Source organism: Sorex fumeus, unplaced genomic scaffold (assembly GCF_029834395.1).
Source record: "Sorex fumeus unplaced genomic scaffold, SorFum_2.1 ptg000086l, whole genome shotgun sequence".
Classification (NCBI taxonomy): Eukaryota; Metazoa; Chordata; class Mammalia; order Eulipotyphla; family Soricidae; genus Sorex; species Sorex fumeus.
In genome coordinates, this window is record NW_026606143.1 from 41958474 (window position 1) to 41976290 (window position 17817).

The window sequence follows — 17817 nt, forward strand, 5'->3', positions numbered from 1 at the left end:
GGTCTCTTAATGGCGTTTCCTGGCAACAGTCTGTTCTGGTCCTACTTGGAGAAGAACAGAATCATGAAACTCCCTACAAATAAAATAAAATGCGAGCTCCCTGGTTGGGGCTCACATGTTCAATTTCTCGAAATTTTCTTCTTCTTTCCAGTACGGAAATAAATGTGAGTTAAAAACTGGGTGTTTTGCAGATTTACGGGGCTTATCACCTGCAAATGCCAGGATATGGTTGAATTGGTAAGAGCACAGGCCTTGTACACCCTGAGTCCCTCCCATCCTAGGTCTCCTCTCCTGGTGTCACCGCTGTGCCTTGGGTGGCCTCAAAGCACCACAGGGTGTAACCTGTTTTGAGTAAACAACAATATCCTAACAGATTCTGCTGAGATTCTCAAATGACAACAGCCAGGCAAGATATTTATCAGTTGTTAATGGGCCTGCTTGCACACAGAGACCTGAGTTCCATCACAGCACCCCATCGTCGTCCCCCGCCACCCCCCCAAGCTGGACACAGTCCTGAGCACCTCCTTTCATGGCTCTAAAGCTGAAGGGAGAAAGAGAGCAAACAAAAATGTTTTATTTCCAGTTGTACTTCCAAGTTTAAGATTTGTCAATGTGATTGAAAAAGCAGGGATCCGATTTATATTTTCTGTTCAGTCTGCAGAGGGGCAGATGGCATCTCTCTTTCCCATGTCAAGCCTTAGTAGGAGTCTGACTCTGTACTTTTCCAGTCCCTCACCATTCAGGAATTATGGCCACGCCACTGAATTTTTTTTTTAAAAAAACGGTTATTTATTGAGAAATGACATGTATGACTGAAAATGACTAATGGCAGCTTGTGGGATAGAAGCTTCCTTTTTTCATTCGAAATGACTTCCCTTCTCCGCAATCCGTCACCTGCATCCCCCGGCACTCAATGAATGTCCTCTTCTGCCAGGTCCTATTTCCTTCTGACCACAGCAGCTGCAAGCTGGTTTGGGTCAAATATATTTGTTGAAAATTATTTTAACACATTTTGAAAAAGACTTGATAGAGACAAGTGCCCATGACAGGTTCATAGATTTTCATCTTTATTCCTCGTGCAGAAAGGGACAGGGCATTTGTTTTATAAAGTGTGTAATTTGTGTCTGTGTGTGTGTGTGAGAGAGAGAGAGAGAGAGGAAGGGAGGGGCTTATTGGTTTTGAATGAATTATGAGCAACACCTTCAGTTTGGAATGGCTTTGAACAGTTACCATTAAGCACAAAAAGGAAGGGCTGTGGCCTAACAGCCAGGAACGTAAGACCGTTGTGTGTGCTTTGAATAAAGCATCATGGGAGAGATGACATTGAATAGAACTGTGAGGCAGGTCCCCAAGAAGAGCAGAAAAGCCATAGTGTGTGTGTGTATTTCTACTTTCTAACTGAAATGTGGTGAAGGTTCTGATTGCAGTGATTCGGGCCTTGAAGAAAGAAAGCCATGACTTTTTTTCTTTTTGGGTCACAACCAGCAATGCACAAAGGTTACCGCTGGCTCTGTACTCCTGTCAGTGCTCTGGGGACCATATGGGATGCCGGGGAATGAACCCGGGTCAGCTATGTGCAAGGCAAACGCCCTACCTGCTCTGCTATCACTCCAGCCCCAATTAAGCCATGACTTCTTAATCCAGTGCTGTGTGCAAGAAATTTGAATAGTTTCACTGAATGTATGCAAATGTGGAAACATTCTCCTAGAAATCCAACACATTAGCCACACCTGCAAAATCCGGGATCTTTTTCTCTCTGCTGGAGGTTGGCAGAGTAGGACCCTAGGGCCCAATTTGGCTTCTCATGTGTTTTTGTAAGGAAAGTTGCGTTGGAGCACAGCCGTGCCCTTTGGATTACCTATTGTCTGTGGCTGCTTTCCTGCAAGACGGACACTGTGGCTCATGAGATCCACTCTCTGCTGATTCTACTTCGCAGCAGTTCACCGTGTCTACTCTGTGCTCTGGTAGACTTTTGTCTGCTTCCTCTGTCATTTACACCATGAAGGAGCCTTTAAGGAATGCATTTGGGATTGGAAACGGACTACAGGGCTGCAGCAAGAACTCAATGGGCTGAGTGTAGATTTTGCACACCCCAGTTCCAGATTTGGTCCCCGGCACTGCAGGATTCTCAGAATATTACACAAATGACCCCTGAGCAGATCTGGGTCTAAGTAGACCCTGAGCTCCACCAGATGTGGCCCCAAAACCCAGTAAAGTACAATTAAATTAAATTAAAATCAGCCTACCCCCAGAAATTCTTCCTGGTACCACAAAATAGTAAAAATGACAATCATAATTTTGGAGTTAGTCTGCAGACCTGCCAAAGCCATTGTGTTGGTGAGTTCAGGGGATAAAAGTTTTGTTTTGTGCTAGAAAGTCCCCGGATAATCAGCATGCACTAACTGAAGCTGGCCTAACTGAACCTAGCCCTTATAGTTTGGATTCCCTGCGCGTAGTCCAGATAAAGAGTTTATTAACACTAGTGAGAGTTAACATTTGGTGAGTGATTGCTATGTGCTGAGAAGTTTTCCATGGCCTTTCACGTGCCAGCTCACTCCTCACCACAGTCCAAGCCAGGCGTTCTCGGTTTCAGTTCTAGAAACATGTGGGCGTTCTCCACTGTGGCAGCAGTTATCTGCACATATCAGGTGATCAGCAGCGTCTCTGACCTCTAGGTACTCAAAGAACCTTACCCTTCACCACCCAGCTGAAAATGTCTCCATTCGTTGCCCATATCCTCTGGGCACACACTTGATCTAGGAGGCAAAAGCTGGTATTTTCTTCATTATGCAGCCAGGAAGCTGAAGATTTGTTCCATGGAGAAAATGCCCAAGAACATAATAAATTAGTTAGTGTAAAAGATGTGGTTTTCAATCCTGGGAATATTTCCTCAGTACCGTTAGTTCTGAATGTTAGCAACTAACCTTCCTATATCAGAGGCTTCCAAACTTCCTTGGCCTACCATCTCCTTTTCAGAAAAAAAGTATTCAATGACACCTCCAAAATCGACCTTCTTTAAGTGGACACACATGCACCCTACAAATGTACCCAAAGCTACTACTGCCCCGTCGTTCCAGCAACCCCAGGGGACGCTCTCACACACATTAGGAAACTCAGCTCTGAATTATTTCACGTTGTTGGATGATTTTGCTTTAGTGGGAAGCTGACTGTCATCCAACAATGTCTTCAGATGGGTGGCTCATGTGTACTATTCGTCAGTTAAATTCCTTTCTGCAGTTTCAAATGTTAGCCATTAGCAAGGGGAGCTTTGCTGGACACTTTTATTATCCTCTCCAAATTGTGCTGTATTTCTAAGAAGACTTTTATTATCCAACTTACCACAGTTTGGTGCCATTTGGGGACCTGGGGTAGGAGTTGGGGTTATATACCAGAAATGCTCAGGGGCTATTCCTGGCTCTGTGCTAAGGAGTTACTCCAGGTGGGGCTCGGCACCGTCTGTAATGCTAGAGATTGAATCAGCACTGGGCTTGAGCAAGGCAAGCTCCTTATACCCGTATTATCTCTCTGGTCCCACATGGTACCATTTTTAGTGGTACATTCTTGCCTTACCCAGAATTCATTCATAAATCTTAGAACCTTCATGTAAATAGGGCTTATCATAAGGTTGCCAGGCACTGATTTTTTTTTTTATTCCATAGTAGAAATCCAGCAGAATCCCATCTGGATAGTTACTCAGTCTGTAGAATTGGTCTCTTCTGGGCCAAATCATTTCCTACCACATCAGTCTGTGCTGAATTACATACAGCTTCTAGCCTGTATCGTCACTATTGTTCCTACTTCCCAAGTGTACTTTTAGTTTTTGTGCAACACCCTTCTTGGGGTTTAAAGAGTTTTCATCCCAAATAGGAAATTAATGCAGTATATTAAACATCAAGAAATCTTGGTCTATACTCCGGTTCCTCTGGAACAGACAGGGACCCTGGGAACTTGGTGAGTCTTTGCTCTTCTCATCGTCTTAAGTTCGGCCCACAAATATTTGATTCTCGTGTGAGTCTTCTGGGTGAAAATTACATATAAACATGTTAGAGGAATCGCAGTAACACTGCTCTTATTCAGTTCTCCTTGGCTCAATTTTATATACAAATTCAAATCTTAGAGTCCCTTTCATTGTTCCTTCTGGCAGCTCTGTCTGACTTCTGTCCCAGGGTCTGGAATGTTCATCACAGCTGCCTTCGGCAATAAAACCCAAAGGACCCTCTGATCCTCAGATTTCTCTTTGCACCTGATGGGCCAGCCAGGCATGGCCCTGAGCCCGTGGCGTAGAGTTTTCTCCATGCCCTCACCCTCCTGGTCAGGCTGTCAGCTGACCTGCTTCTCAGTTGTGTGGCAGCTGCTCTAGCCCTTGGAAAACTGAAAGGGACATTTCTTTCTTTATTTTTTATTAGTGAAACACCATGAGATACAGTTGTAGACTTACAAGTCTTTGTGCTTGGGTTTCAGTTAATACAATGATCGAGTACCCATCCCTCCACCAGTGCCCATTCTCCACCCCTACCAATCCCAGTTCTTTCGGCACTTTATTTTTCAGTGAGATGGGACTGTTACCAGTGCGACAACGTAGAGTGTTCTATGGTAATCTAGTGGGATTAGAACATAAGAACACTAACTCCTTTTAATTTCGACACAGTCTCAAAAATGGCATCTTAGTCATAGGGGGATAGTGCTGTTGGGTTAAAACAATAACAAGATCAAAGTAGCATCAAATAAATAGAATCTGGGCCTTTCTCCAAGCCACCTTCATTTGAATGGGGGTGGGTGGGTTTGCTTTTGCCAGGAGGACCTATTTCCAGACAAATGTGTAATGAAGACATTTGTCTTTTAGAGTTCTAACCTCATTGGGATTGATTTCAAGGACAACAAGATTATAGTCTTAAACCATCGGTGGGGGGTGGGGATGGCAGTTCAATGGTATGATTTCAAGTGTGCATTGAAGGTAGGCCAGTATGGCGGGGGTGATGCAGGGAGCACCTTTAGATGGGATTCAGAGTGAACGATGGCCTCTGGAAATGTGCAACCTCTGTGCCCCCTTTTCCCGCACAGCCTGTGGTCAGTTTCCTTTCCCTGGAGCATCAGTGCTCCAGTTGTGGCCAGTTAGCATCTGGATATGACCAGGGCATGCTCGTGCTAGCCAGCCTGCCCATTACAGAAGAGGAATCAGTGGGTTAAATCTGAAAGTTTTGAGGTGGGTAACTCATTTCCCTAAAGCACTACCAAATGGGAAAATGACGATTTCTAAAATGTCCATTAGTCCAGATTCGCCGTGAGTCAAGCCAGATGTACCCCACTGAGAGTTGCTTCTGAATGTACCCGAAAACATACCTAAAGCTTGTTGAATTCTGTGCGTGTGAAGCCTGGTGATGTTCACACTCTGTGCTGAGCCTCTTAGTTGGCATTGCAGACAGCTCAAATTGAAAGAGCCAATTTCAAGAAATAGCACTTATTTATAGACTGCTGAAGATCATTTAATGGAGTCAGACTCTCGCATCCATAAGTAATTAAGTTCCTTTAATATCTATATGTACTTGATGAAAACAAAATAAATTATCTGCACCACACATACATACCTATGAAAAACTAACAGTAATACCATATTTGAATTAATAATCCACAGAAGAAATGACATTCAACAAAATCATCAACGCTTTTGTTGTAGCATATAAAATAGCAGAACTGGAAAACTTCTTGTAGTAGAAGAATTTTAGAAGTATAGGATATCTTTCAACATTTTTTATTGTACCTGTTAGAATATTGTACCTAAAGAATGCTAGATTTACAAAGCTTGGATACTTCATCAAAGTAGAAAAAAGGACTCAACTTTCAGGGTTTCAGAGAAAAATCAACTCTTCTTTGAAAGATCTAAAGAAATACTTGGCCTGAAATAACAGATCATGTTCCCGAATTTCTGGGAATTCATGTTTGGGGGTGATGATGGTTGCAGTATCAGCTTTCTCAAAACATATTTGGCTCAACAACATAGATTTCAGCCTACCTCTTTTTCTGTAAAACAAATCTGACCATTGTAAATATTGAATAGTCAGAATTGGATTAATGTGAGTTCCTTATGGGAATGGCAACTGAGATTCTCTTCCTACGCAAATCCCAGTGATTTTTTTCAAGGAAAATGGATCCCAGAGTAAGAGTCTGTTAACAAAACTACTTCCCAATGCAAACAGTTCTATCCAGACTGGTCAAATGACTTCAAAATTGTAGTTAGTTCCTTATTATATTGCTTATTTAGTACAGTAATCCCACTTGGTCTAGAAAAACTGAGAAATGGAGATAGTCCTTGACTTTACCAGTTTCATCAAATGAGTAGAGCAGGTACTTCACATTCCATGGCTCCAAGTCATTAAGTGTCATTAAAATGTGATGTCATCTAAGTACAGAACATGTGGGTGACAACATCAAAGCCTGAGGACCACACAGTTTAGTAGATGAATTTCTTTTATATAAAACTGCTATATACTCAGATACATCAGTGAGTGAGGAACTAGTCTTGCTTAGACAAGTAGATGTCTAAAAGCAAAAGAATTCTACTTTACACCATGAACAAATCTTAACTCAAAGTGACTGATATATGTAAATATAAGCAAGAAAACTTTTAGGGGGAAAACAGAAGTGTAAATCTTCATGACCCCATATTTGGTTTCTTACTTATGACAACAAAAGCACAAGTCACAATAGATAAACCAAGCATCATCAAAATTTAAGAATTTTGTGCTTAAAAAGCACTGCCAGGGGGCTGGAGTGATAGCACAGCGGAAAGGTCTTTTGCCTTGCACACGGCAGACCCAGGTTCGATTCCCAGCATCCCATATGGTCCCCCGGGCACCGACAGGAGTCATTCCTGAGTGCAAAGCCAGGAGTAACCCCTGAGCATCACTGGGTGTGACCCAAAAAGCAAAAAAAAAAGCACTGCCCAAAAAATGAAGACACCTCACAGAATATAATGTGAAAAATATTTGCAGATCATATATCTAATAAGGGACTTGAATTCAGAACATATAAGGAAAGCACTCAATTCAATATTTGGAAGATAAGTGAGTGAATTCCAAAATAAACAAAGGATCTGAGTAGGCATATCTCCAAATCAATACATGAATATCCAAATAGGCACAGGGAAAGATGTTCAACATTAGTCATAGAGAAATGCCAGTTGAAACTGCACTAGCTTACATACAAACCCTTTTGTTTCTGCTTTACCTGTCTTCTTAACTCCCTCCTGAAACTGTTATAAACCAGTGTTATTTAAAAAAAATAATTGATGCCACTTCACACTCACGAGGATGAATATGTTTGAATGACAGGTAATATCTAATGTTGACCAGGATGTGGGGAAATTGACAAAGCCCATAACGTATTTTATTGGCCTATAAAACAATACAGCTGCTTTGGAAAACCGTTGACAATTTCTCAAGAAGTTGAACATACAGTTGACAAGTCACCCAGCAATTCTGCTTATCTATTCAAAAAGAATGACTATACATATGACCACAAAAATGTATACAGGAGTTTTCACACAGTCTTATTTATAAGAGCCCCCAAGTGGAAATAACCCCAAATCTTCATCTGTGAAACAATGTATAAACAAAATGCAGTGTATCCCTAAAATGGAATATTATTTTGAGATAAAAAGAAATGAAGTACTGACCATGCCACAGCCTGGAGGAATTCCGGAAACATTCTGCTAAGCGAATCCAGCAGAGCCACTGGGGCTCCATCCATATGGCCTGCACCAGGGATCGAACTCAAAGTTGCACACTGACTCATTTGTCTTTGAACCATCCCCAGGGCCCGTAGGCACAGTTTCAATTTTTCCTTTGTTCATTAAACTTTTAGAAAGTCCATCTTGGGCCAGAGAGAGAGTTCAGCTGTGTGAGGGCATGCTTTGCATGCAAGAGTATTTGATCCCATGCTTTTTAGAAGTGTCCCGAGCACAGAGCCAGGAGTAGTCCCCAAATTCAATTAAAAAATCGAAATAATCAAAATAAAGTTAAGAGAAGGTGAAAAAAGAAAGCTACATCTGTGTGCTTATCTGACATAGGGTATGATCTCATGGTTTGCTGCAAATGATCAGTGACTCTCTATGAAATGCCTTGAGTAGTCTCCGTGCTGTGCCTTATCATGATCAGGAATAAAACTCAAGGAATTCAGGCCTCTGGAAACAGGACATGGTATCTGTTTCCAGAGGCCAGGATAAACAGCAATCCGTGCATTTTCATTTTAACTCCTTATCCTACTTTCAATTTATCTCATTCTCAAAGAATGAAATTCCTCCAGCTAAATCGAGTATCCCAAGTCACAAGGCCTTAATGACTGGCCCATGGCCCCCCTCTCCGGGTTATGCTATTGCCCATCTCCAGGATGCTGCGGTTCTCCTGCACCATGTTAAAATCATAAAATTCATGATTGCTGGCTATCTCTATTTCCCACAGCTGTGATTTCTGCATCTCTGTTTGTGAATAAGCATTTAAGAATTGTCAGGAGGTGGAGGAAATAGCATGTGCAGAGTATTTCCCAAGCCCAGTTGCCAAGAATGAGCTCATTGTAATCCTCCCTGCATACAATGAGTCTTAAGTATAAGCCAGTCTATAATGATCAACCTTTCCAGGGAGAATGGCATACTTGCCTTGGAGGACCTTCGTCCTTCAGAAATATAATAGGAGTAAAATTTAAAATTCTCTCATAACAATACAATGATGGTTATCGGGGGAAGGGGTGGGGTGGCAGGAACAGATAGAGGGGAAGAATGGGTTGGATGTGGTAGGGGATTATTGAAACATGTGGGTGGGCATCGTGTGGTATCATACATTTGAAGAGGTGTTAAGGTGTACTCTTAAAATGTATGTAACAGAAGTCAATGTTGCCCTAATCGAAATAAATATAATTATGTTGTAAGATTAATAAATACTCAAGTACTATTTTCTTTGATGTTCCTATAGTTACTAAATACAAAAGTTTTTTTTTTTAAAAGAAAGATTTAGGGCCAGAGTGATAGTATAGAGGGTAGGTTGTTTCCCTTGCATGAGGCCAACCCGGGTTCAATCTCAGGCATTCCATGTGGTCTACCAGCACCACCAGGAATAATTTTTGAGCTCAGAGACAGGAATAACTCCTGAACATCTCTGGTTATGACCCCCAAAGTAAAGTAAGTAAAGAAATAAATTTTTAAAAGAGAAAGATTTAATAAATGTTATATAAGACCAGAGGTGATTATGGGGACAGTGGTGGAGGGTCCTGGTGGTGGTGGGGTACAGTACGTTTGCACCACAATACTATAAACTTAAACACTTTTGTAATAGTATTCCCTAAACTATAATAAAATGTTTAGTAAATAAATGTGATATAATATTCATTCTGTAAGATGTGTCTGAAAGACATTCACAATCTCTATTCCACAAAATAATAGGTTTTTATGCTTACTTTTAATGTTAAACAACTGAGATTGCGCTTTCTTGTGTAAACATAGGAATTGCAAATACATTTCATTTCAAATCTTGATTTCTGGTGATAGTTATGGAAATTTATGGAAAAATTTGGATAGTTTTGGATAGTTATGGAAAAGTTGTGTCAAATTGGAGTCTGAGGCTGAGTGTGGGTCAGCAGAAAAATGTGCTGTTAATGGGTAATAATCTCTTCACGGAATGGCTTAAAGTCGGCATTGAGTCCCGTATTTACTAGTTCTGCATAATTGGAGAAAGTCTTAACTTTTAAAATATTTTTTCACCAATTCCAGCAGTATTCTACCCTATAGTAACAAATGACCATTACCTGAAAACAAAGGCCAAAGTAACGCTTCCCATCTGATCTCTCCTGTAGGTCAATGCATCCCGTCAAGAAGCCAAACTGATGGAAGAGTGTGATCTTCTCATTGAGATCATTCAGCAAAGACGACAGATTATTGGAACCAAGATCAAAGAAGGGAAGGTATGTATGGTTTCTAGGGGCAAGATCTTTAAATTTTACACCCAGTGTAAGTATCATACTACCATACACTTAAGTAGGTTAAGAAATATTAAGTATTTTCCTAGGTTTTCTATAATGTCCTCTTAAGTCTTTAAGATATAGCTCAAAGTCCCTGGGGGACCATTTTTGCCTCCATACCCTCTTGAATACTGATATGAGGAGTTCTGCTCCATTAACCCGTCCTAGACCAGGATCACCATCTCTTCTTGAAGGTGGGTTCCACAGAGGAATGATTCACTCTATTTTTCAGTTACATCTGACCAATTCACAGAATTAAGTGACTGTTTAAAGAATTCTGTACATGGAAAGTGTGAAGTGGTGTCCAATACCCTTGAGGGAATTTCGCCAAGTATAATTTCATCATGATAAAGCTCTTACAGTTTTACTATATCATATGTTCCTTGGTGAATTTATTGATCATGCTCCTTTTCTAGTGTTTATAAGTTTAAAATTCCTGTGGTTTTACAATAAACTAATGTCAAAAAGCAATTCAAAAATTTATGTTACATTCCCTAGGACTGTATATAACTCCGAGGGCAGCCAAAGGGTGGCCCTAACGGCTCTTCCCCTGACTGCCCAGGTTCTGGAGGACCCGAGCCACGCACCCTCCTCCCCCCCCCCCCCCCCCCCCCCCCCCCCGCCAGGGCGGCCCGGGCCGTGGGGCAGATGACAGAGGAAGCGAGGGCCAAGCTGGTGGACTGATCAGATGCCATTTATTCCATTCTCATCCCTGTCCACTCCTGTCTCTCTCCTTCTCTCCAAGGCCCCGATCTGGAATCCCTCTCTCCTGGCTCCAGCTCTGGATCTTGTAATTGATCTTCACCCCCCAGCCCACTCTTACAGTCTAGTTAAATCCCCACAACCTTGAGGGGCTGGGCTTACACATAGGTGTGGTCACAATCAGTAGGGTTAAAGTTCTTCCCCTTAGGGGATGCTGCTTCTAGGACAGATTCTCTTTCTGCAGGACCACCCACCCAAGGGTGGAATCCCATGGGTGTGTTTCTCCTCTCCTTGTCTAACAAACATATAAGCATTCATAATATTAATCATTTTGTATGGACACAGTAAGAGATGCATTAAGCTTATAGAATTGCTCTCCTGGGGTCATCTCAATCTCAGACTACAGTGCTCAGGCCTGATTAGTCTTTCCTATGCCTAGCAGGGTCCTAGTCTCATCATTACTTTTGGGTCATGACAGCATTTGTCCATGATCAGACTCTTAATTTATAGTTAAGAATTGTGGCACTTTGGCCAGGCCCATCTCGATGCCAGGGTAGCACATAGCTTACCGCTTGACCTGGTGCAATCCAATCCCTCATTGGGACCCTGCTTTTGGGGGCGCTAGGAAGTGAGGGCAACTGAGGCTTAAGTTGAGAAAGTAGATGCCTGGGAATGAATAATATTTGAAGCCAATTAAATCCCAAGTTACAAAAGCATAATATTAATTGTCTTCTTGTGTCTATACAAAAGGACATTGCTTTAAAGTAAACTATTCAAAAAATATAAGGAGAGGAGAAAGGCAATATTAACTGACAAGTAAGTTCAGTGTCCCAGAAAGATCTGACCTTACAAATTAACAGAAACTGATTAGGGGAATAAACTGATTAACTGTTTGGGGAAGAGAGCATGGAGAAGTAGTTGCAAACCAAGAAAAGAATGGGAGTGACTGGGGAGGACTGGGATGGGTGTGCAGCTACTCTTCCCCACATAAAAATTGTATAACTCATAGCACTGTAGCACTGTCCTCCCGTTGTTCATCAATTTGCTCGAGCATGCACCAATAACGTCTCCATTGTGAAACTTGTTACTGTTTTTGGCATATCGAATACGCCACAGGGAGCTTGCCAGGCTGCCATGCGAGCGGGATACTCTCAGTAGCTTGCTGGGCTCTCCTAGAGGGTTGAAGGAATCGAACCCGGCTTGGCTGCAGGCAAGGCAAACGCCCTACCCACTGTGCTATTGCTTCAGCCCTTATAACTCATAAAAGTGCTAAATATCAGCCTGGAATCTTTCAAGTCTTCACTTCCACTTCAATCATTATTCACCACCTGTGTCCATTTCTGAGCACCCAGAGTCTTCTAGATTCTCGAACTCTGAAAGGCATCTGCAATAACTCTTTATTGTTGAATACTAAATATAGTATCTATTCAGTATTCATTCAGGTATTATTTAATAAAGTAATGAATGATGGTTTTCTATTAATATGCCTCTGGAACACGAGTTGTTTCTGTTACATGGTCACATGCAAAGGTCAGCCCTCATTATTCATTCTACTTTTCCTGTTGCTGCTGCAACAAATCATCACAAATTTGGTGGCTTAACACAACACAGATTTAGGATTTGACCTTCCAGGGGTCAAAAGTCTAAAATCAGTCTCCCTGGGCTCCAGCCAAGGTTTTGGCAGTGCTGTTTCTTTCTAAAGGCTCTCAGGCCACATCCTTTTCTTACCTTTCCAAGTCTTCAGAGGCTGCCTACAGTTCTTGGCTTCTTCCTCACATCACCCTGACCTCTGTTTCCAGCCCCAGATCTCCCTCACAGAGACTCTGGATTCTCATTTAGAAAGGAGCCTTGTCATTGCATTGAATGCTGCAGCACCAACCAGGATAATCTCTTCCCCTCGTCCATCTCTATATCCTTAATTTAATTCCATCTGCAAAACCCTTGTTAATCAAGAAATCCCTGATATTACAATGTGGGCATTTTGGGGGGCCCTTATTCAGCCTGCAGTGTCACTCCACTACAGCTTCTGTGCCAACCTGACTTCCTTTCTTTTCTTAGCATGAACTGCCCATCCTGAGATTTCTTCTGGGGAACTAGAACAAAGTAGCCAAGTTGGAAATCTTAAAGTTCCAGCCAAGATATTCACAATTGGATGCAGTCATTCCACCCTAAACATGTGTCAGTGATATAGAACAGAGTAAAACATGTGCACAGACACATAGTTGGATCCCAAGTCTGGTAAATATCTCCATGGACCACAAAGTAGACGAGATTGCTGGGCCATGATTGGGGCTGAAGACAGACTATTGGGCGTCAGTCTGGAAGAAACCTGCAGCTCCTCTGTAGACCTAGTTCTTGAGTGTTGGGGAACAGCGGCTCTCTGTGCTTTCAGTAGTCTGGGGGTCTGAAATCAGGCTCATTGTTTAATGTTCTGGTCCATGTATAACTTCTCAGCTCATTAAAAGGAACTGAAAAAGGTGATTGACCGCCTTTACCCAGTGACATCACTTTTGATTCAGTCAGGTCTGGGAGTCTGGATTGAGTCATTGGTGGTGCGAAAGTGTGCACTGTATCTGAACTCAGTGCCCAAAGTTTGATCCTCAGAAATGCAGAGATGCATGAAATTCTTGTTTGGGGCCATGCCCAGTGGTGCTCAGGGGTTACTTCTTGCCCTGCATTCAGGAATCATTCCTGGTACGACTCTGGGGATCCTATGGGGTGGCAGGGACCGAAACTGGGTCAGCCATGTGCAAAGCAAGCAGTTTTCTCATTTCTCATACATGGAATTCTCATGTGAGGACATCCAAGAGGAAATAAAGGTGACTATATTAAAGCTTATACAGAACAGCCTAAACAAGAAGGTGAGAGTATAAAAGATTATGAATGATTTATTCTCTTTAAAGCTGAAACTCAAGGGTTGGAGCAGGTAGGACATTTACCTTGCACGTGTCTGACCCAGATGTGGTCCCCAGCATCCCATATGGTTCCTTGAGCCTTTTAGATGTGATCCCTTAGTTCAGACCTCTGAGCCCTGTTGAGTATTGCCAAAACAATAAAGTTGAAACACAGACCACAATTCTAGGGTCAAGGGCATCGCTTCGTGGCTGACTGAATATTTCACTTATGTTAGGCCCCGGGTTTGATCACTGACTAACCTCACACCCATGTACCACAAATGACAATTCTAAACAAAGCTTAAAAGTTTTAAAATAGAACTCACAAAATCAACAGACATTATCTCAGCCAGATGAAATAAATTTTATGGGAAAATAGGAAAAAGATGTGCAGAGGTATAACTGAAGGAATCACATCTGTTTTAAAAGACAAAGAAATGTGAAACTACAAAAAGGATATGAAATGAAAAAATGTGTATGAAAATAATAAATCATCAATTTTGGAGTTTAAAATGTAGGCAGTTAAATTACAAAGAAAATTCAACTGCAAGTGAAATTTAGAAACTGAGTTTGGCTGCATGTCAGGGAGAATGTCTACACGTAAGAATGAAATTTCACACTGTACACAAAAATTAGCTCAAAATAGGATATATTCATAAATGTAAAAGGTGAAACTCTAAAACTTATAGAAGAAAATAGGAACAGAAATCCTGGTGATCTTGAGTTGGGTAAAGATGTTTTTTAATCTACAGTGATAAAACTATAAAGTAAATGTTCATAAATGTTATCTCATCAAAAGTAAAAATTACTTAGGCCAAAAAGATAAGATGTTACAGGCCTATTGCACAAAAACCAGAAACCAAAAAAAAAAATTTCCAAGGACACTGCTATGAGAGTGTAAAGACAAGCTGTAAATTAGGAGAGAATATTTATAAATTATTTATCTATAATTTGCTAATATCTATATAATAAAATATCAAAGAAAAAAAGAATTCCCTTACTCAAAAAGATGGGCTGGAGGAATAGCACAACAGGTAGGGCATTTGCCTTGCAAGCAACGACCATGGCCGACCTGAGTTCGATTCCTCCATCCCTCTCAGAGAGCCCGGCAAGCTACCGAGAGTATCTCGCCCATATGGCAAAGCCTGGCAAGCTCCCCATGACGTATTCAATATGCCAAACACAGTAACAATTGTCACAATGGAGACGTTACTGGGCCCGCTCGAGCAAATCGATGAACAATGGGAGGACAGTGACAGTGACTCCAAAGGATAAAAGATTTGAATAGGCTTTCTTTTGTTTTGATTTTTGGGCCATACCAGGTTGTGCTCAGGGCTTATATCAGACTCTGTGCTCAGGGATCACGCCTGCTAGGACTCCGGGGACCATATTGGGTGCAGGGGATCAAACCCAGGTTGGGCATGTGCAAGGCAAACACCCTATCCCTGTACAATTGCTTTGGTCTCTGAATATACATTTTATAAAAAAATATAGAGAGATGACAAACACACTCAAAGATGTTCAAAAATATTGTGCCACAAATGATTTTGTATGGAAGTTGTGGCATGTATACACAATGGAATGGTATGTGCAACTGTAAAAAAAGTGAACTCTTACAGTTTACTACAATTTGGATTGAACTGGAGGCTATTACGCCAGCAAGTAAGTCTGAGGAAGGGAGACAAATGCCAAATGATCTCATTTATCTGTAGCATATAGAGGAACAAGAGAAGGGAAGAATAGATAGTATGGACTGTGTTAAACCCTTGCTTTACAACACTAGATAACAGAGCAGTGGGAGTGGGTGTGAAGAGGAATGACAAAGTCAACAAGAAGTAACATAAAGACAGTGGTGGAGGGTCTTAGTTATTTCAGTGGTGAGACACAGGAATTACGTACATCAAAACTACAAACAATAATGTAAGCATGCTAACTAAACTGCAATACTCATTAGAAATAAATTAAATCTTGTATCATCAAGGAAATACAATGAAGTAGTTCACTGAGATACCATTACTTATCTGCTAACATTATTGAAATGATTAAAATGAAAAAGATGGATCACACCAGTGTTGACATACAGTTGGAGGTACTGGAATGTTTCCACCCCCTAAAAATGATAACGGTGACTTTGAAAAATTGTTTGGGGGCCACAGCCAGCTATGCTCAGGGAACCATTTATGCTAGGAATTGAGCTCAGTACTTCACACAGGCCAAGATATCACTTAGCCACATCCCCAGCCCCCTCAGTTATTTCTAAAGTAGTTAAACATACCCTTATTACCTGATTCTAACATTCTAAATGTTTACAGAGAGAAAGTATATGACCACATAAGACTCATACATGATTTTTCATATTAATGTTACATGTAATGACCCCAATCTGGTAATGACGCATATAAGTCAGCAGTTGACTGTGTAATCAATTGACTGTGTAATACAATTGTAATCAATTGTAAATCAATTATAGTAATGAAATGTAACCACAATTCTAGCCACCAAAAACAATGACCACCAAGATTGTTGGTAGTCAGCCATGAAAAAGAATGAAATATTGATACATGCAACAACATGAATTAATATAGTGAGTGAAGGAAGACAGAGAGAAAATGGTACATACTACAGGTCATTTTCATTTAGAATTTAGGGACAACACTTTCTAGTAATATATCATGATAAAAAATTAATCAGTGACTGTTTTTGGCAGAGTGGCAGGGAAGAGGGTATAATAAATGATAACAAGCAGGAAGAAAATGGTGGCTATGACATATATGATCTTTTTTATGGCGGTGACATCAAATTTGTACTTCAGCACTTCTTTTTAATTACATTTCAAAAAAGTTAATTTAAGACAAGCAAATTACATACTTATGAGAGTTTTTAGGAAATTAATGACCTAGGATGATATGCATATGTAACAGAGAAATCACACAAATATAAAGAGGTATAATCATTGATATGGAATGGGAAGGTATATAAAGGTTAATGAACTATGAAATATCCCATACAGAGTCAGAAATATGTCAGTGGGATAAGACTTTGCATGCTGAAGGCCCTGGATTGATCCTCTGCATCACTCCCCCACCGACCCCCCCTCACACAACTGGGAACAATTCACCAAGCACCATTAGGAATGACCCCCCCAGACCAGGGAGCTGCAAGTAGCCCCTGATCACCAACAGTTATAGCCTCCAAACCATTAAAAATAAATATATATACACATAGTAATTATCCCATACATTGTTTAGACATATAAAACAAAAAGACAAACTGGTGGATGTTGATTCTAGAACCGTTTCCTCAGAAGAGGGTAGAAGAAGGGAGATAAGATAGAAGGTTTTTAAAGATACATACCCAGTGTTCATGCTTGTATACATAAACACCCTTAGTAGTGATCTACCCTGAGTTTGAGAGAGTATTTTCAGCCTGAGAGGGAACAGAGTGAAATTAGCAAAGTACACACAAGGGCTTCAATGTGATAATTTTTTTCCTCTTGAAAAAACCCAAAGCCAATATAACATTGAAATTTAGTTAAAGCTGTTACTATGAACTGTAAAGTTGCCCGTATTACCTTTAAAATTGGATGTTTGAAATTTATCACTTTCACTGAAGTCATATCATAGCATTAGAGGATTATTATTTGCTTTAGCTATGTATCATTAAAATGCACAGTACATTAAGTCTACCAATAAAGTCCAATTCTGTTCTTCACAGTTGACCTTTTTTACTCAGTTTACTCATGCTCCAGCCTTCTTGGCAACCACAAAATCGCTCTTGCAGTCTAAACATTTATTTCGTTTTATTTAGTTCATTTGTTTGTCTTCTTTATATATCGCATATGAATGAAATCATATGGTGTTTCTCTTTTTCAGAATTATTTTACTAAATATAGTACCCTCTAGGTCCATATATGTTGCAAATATGTCAGGAATATTTCCTGTTATAGAGCTGATTAGAATCCTACTATATATATGGTGTCTTCTTTATCTACAATTGATGGGCACTTGAGTTATTTCTAGGAGTTGGCTATAGTTCTGCAGTGAACATGAGAAACATAGATATCTTCGAATTATTTTTTTTCCATTTTTCTATTTTTCAGGTGAATGCTCAGAAGTGGGATAACATTATTATTTGGAATGACTTTTTAAAAATTTTTGATGGTTCTTCACATGGCTTTCTATAATGGCTACACCAATTTCACTCCCCCCAAACCACG

The 17817-nt window shown here is 40.7% G+C and overlaps 1 protein-coding gene across 3 annotated transcripts in view; it reads left to right on the forward strand.

Annotated features, from left to right (window-relative positions):
• Positions 1 to 17817, forward strand: part of MID1 (midline 1) — a 179600-nt gene that overhangs the window by 116285 nt on the left and 45498 nt on the right. For all 3 annotated transcript variants that reach the window (XM_056131273.1, XM_056131272.1, XM_056131274.1), the window contains exon 4: positions 9841 to 9948. In XM_056131273.1, coding sequence (XP_055987248.1) covers positions 9841 to 9948 — 108 coding nt within the window. The remainder of the gene's footprint in view (positions 1 to 9840; positions 9949 to 17817) is intronic.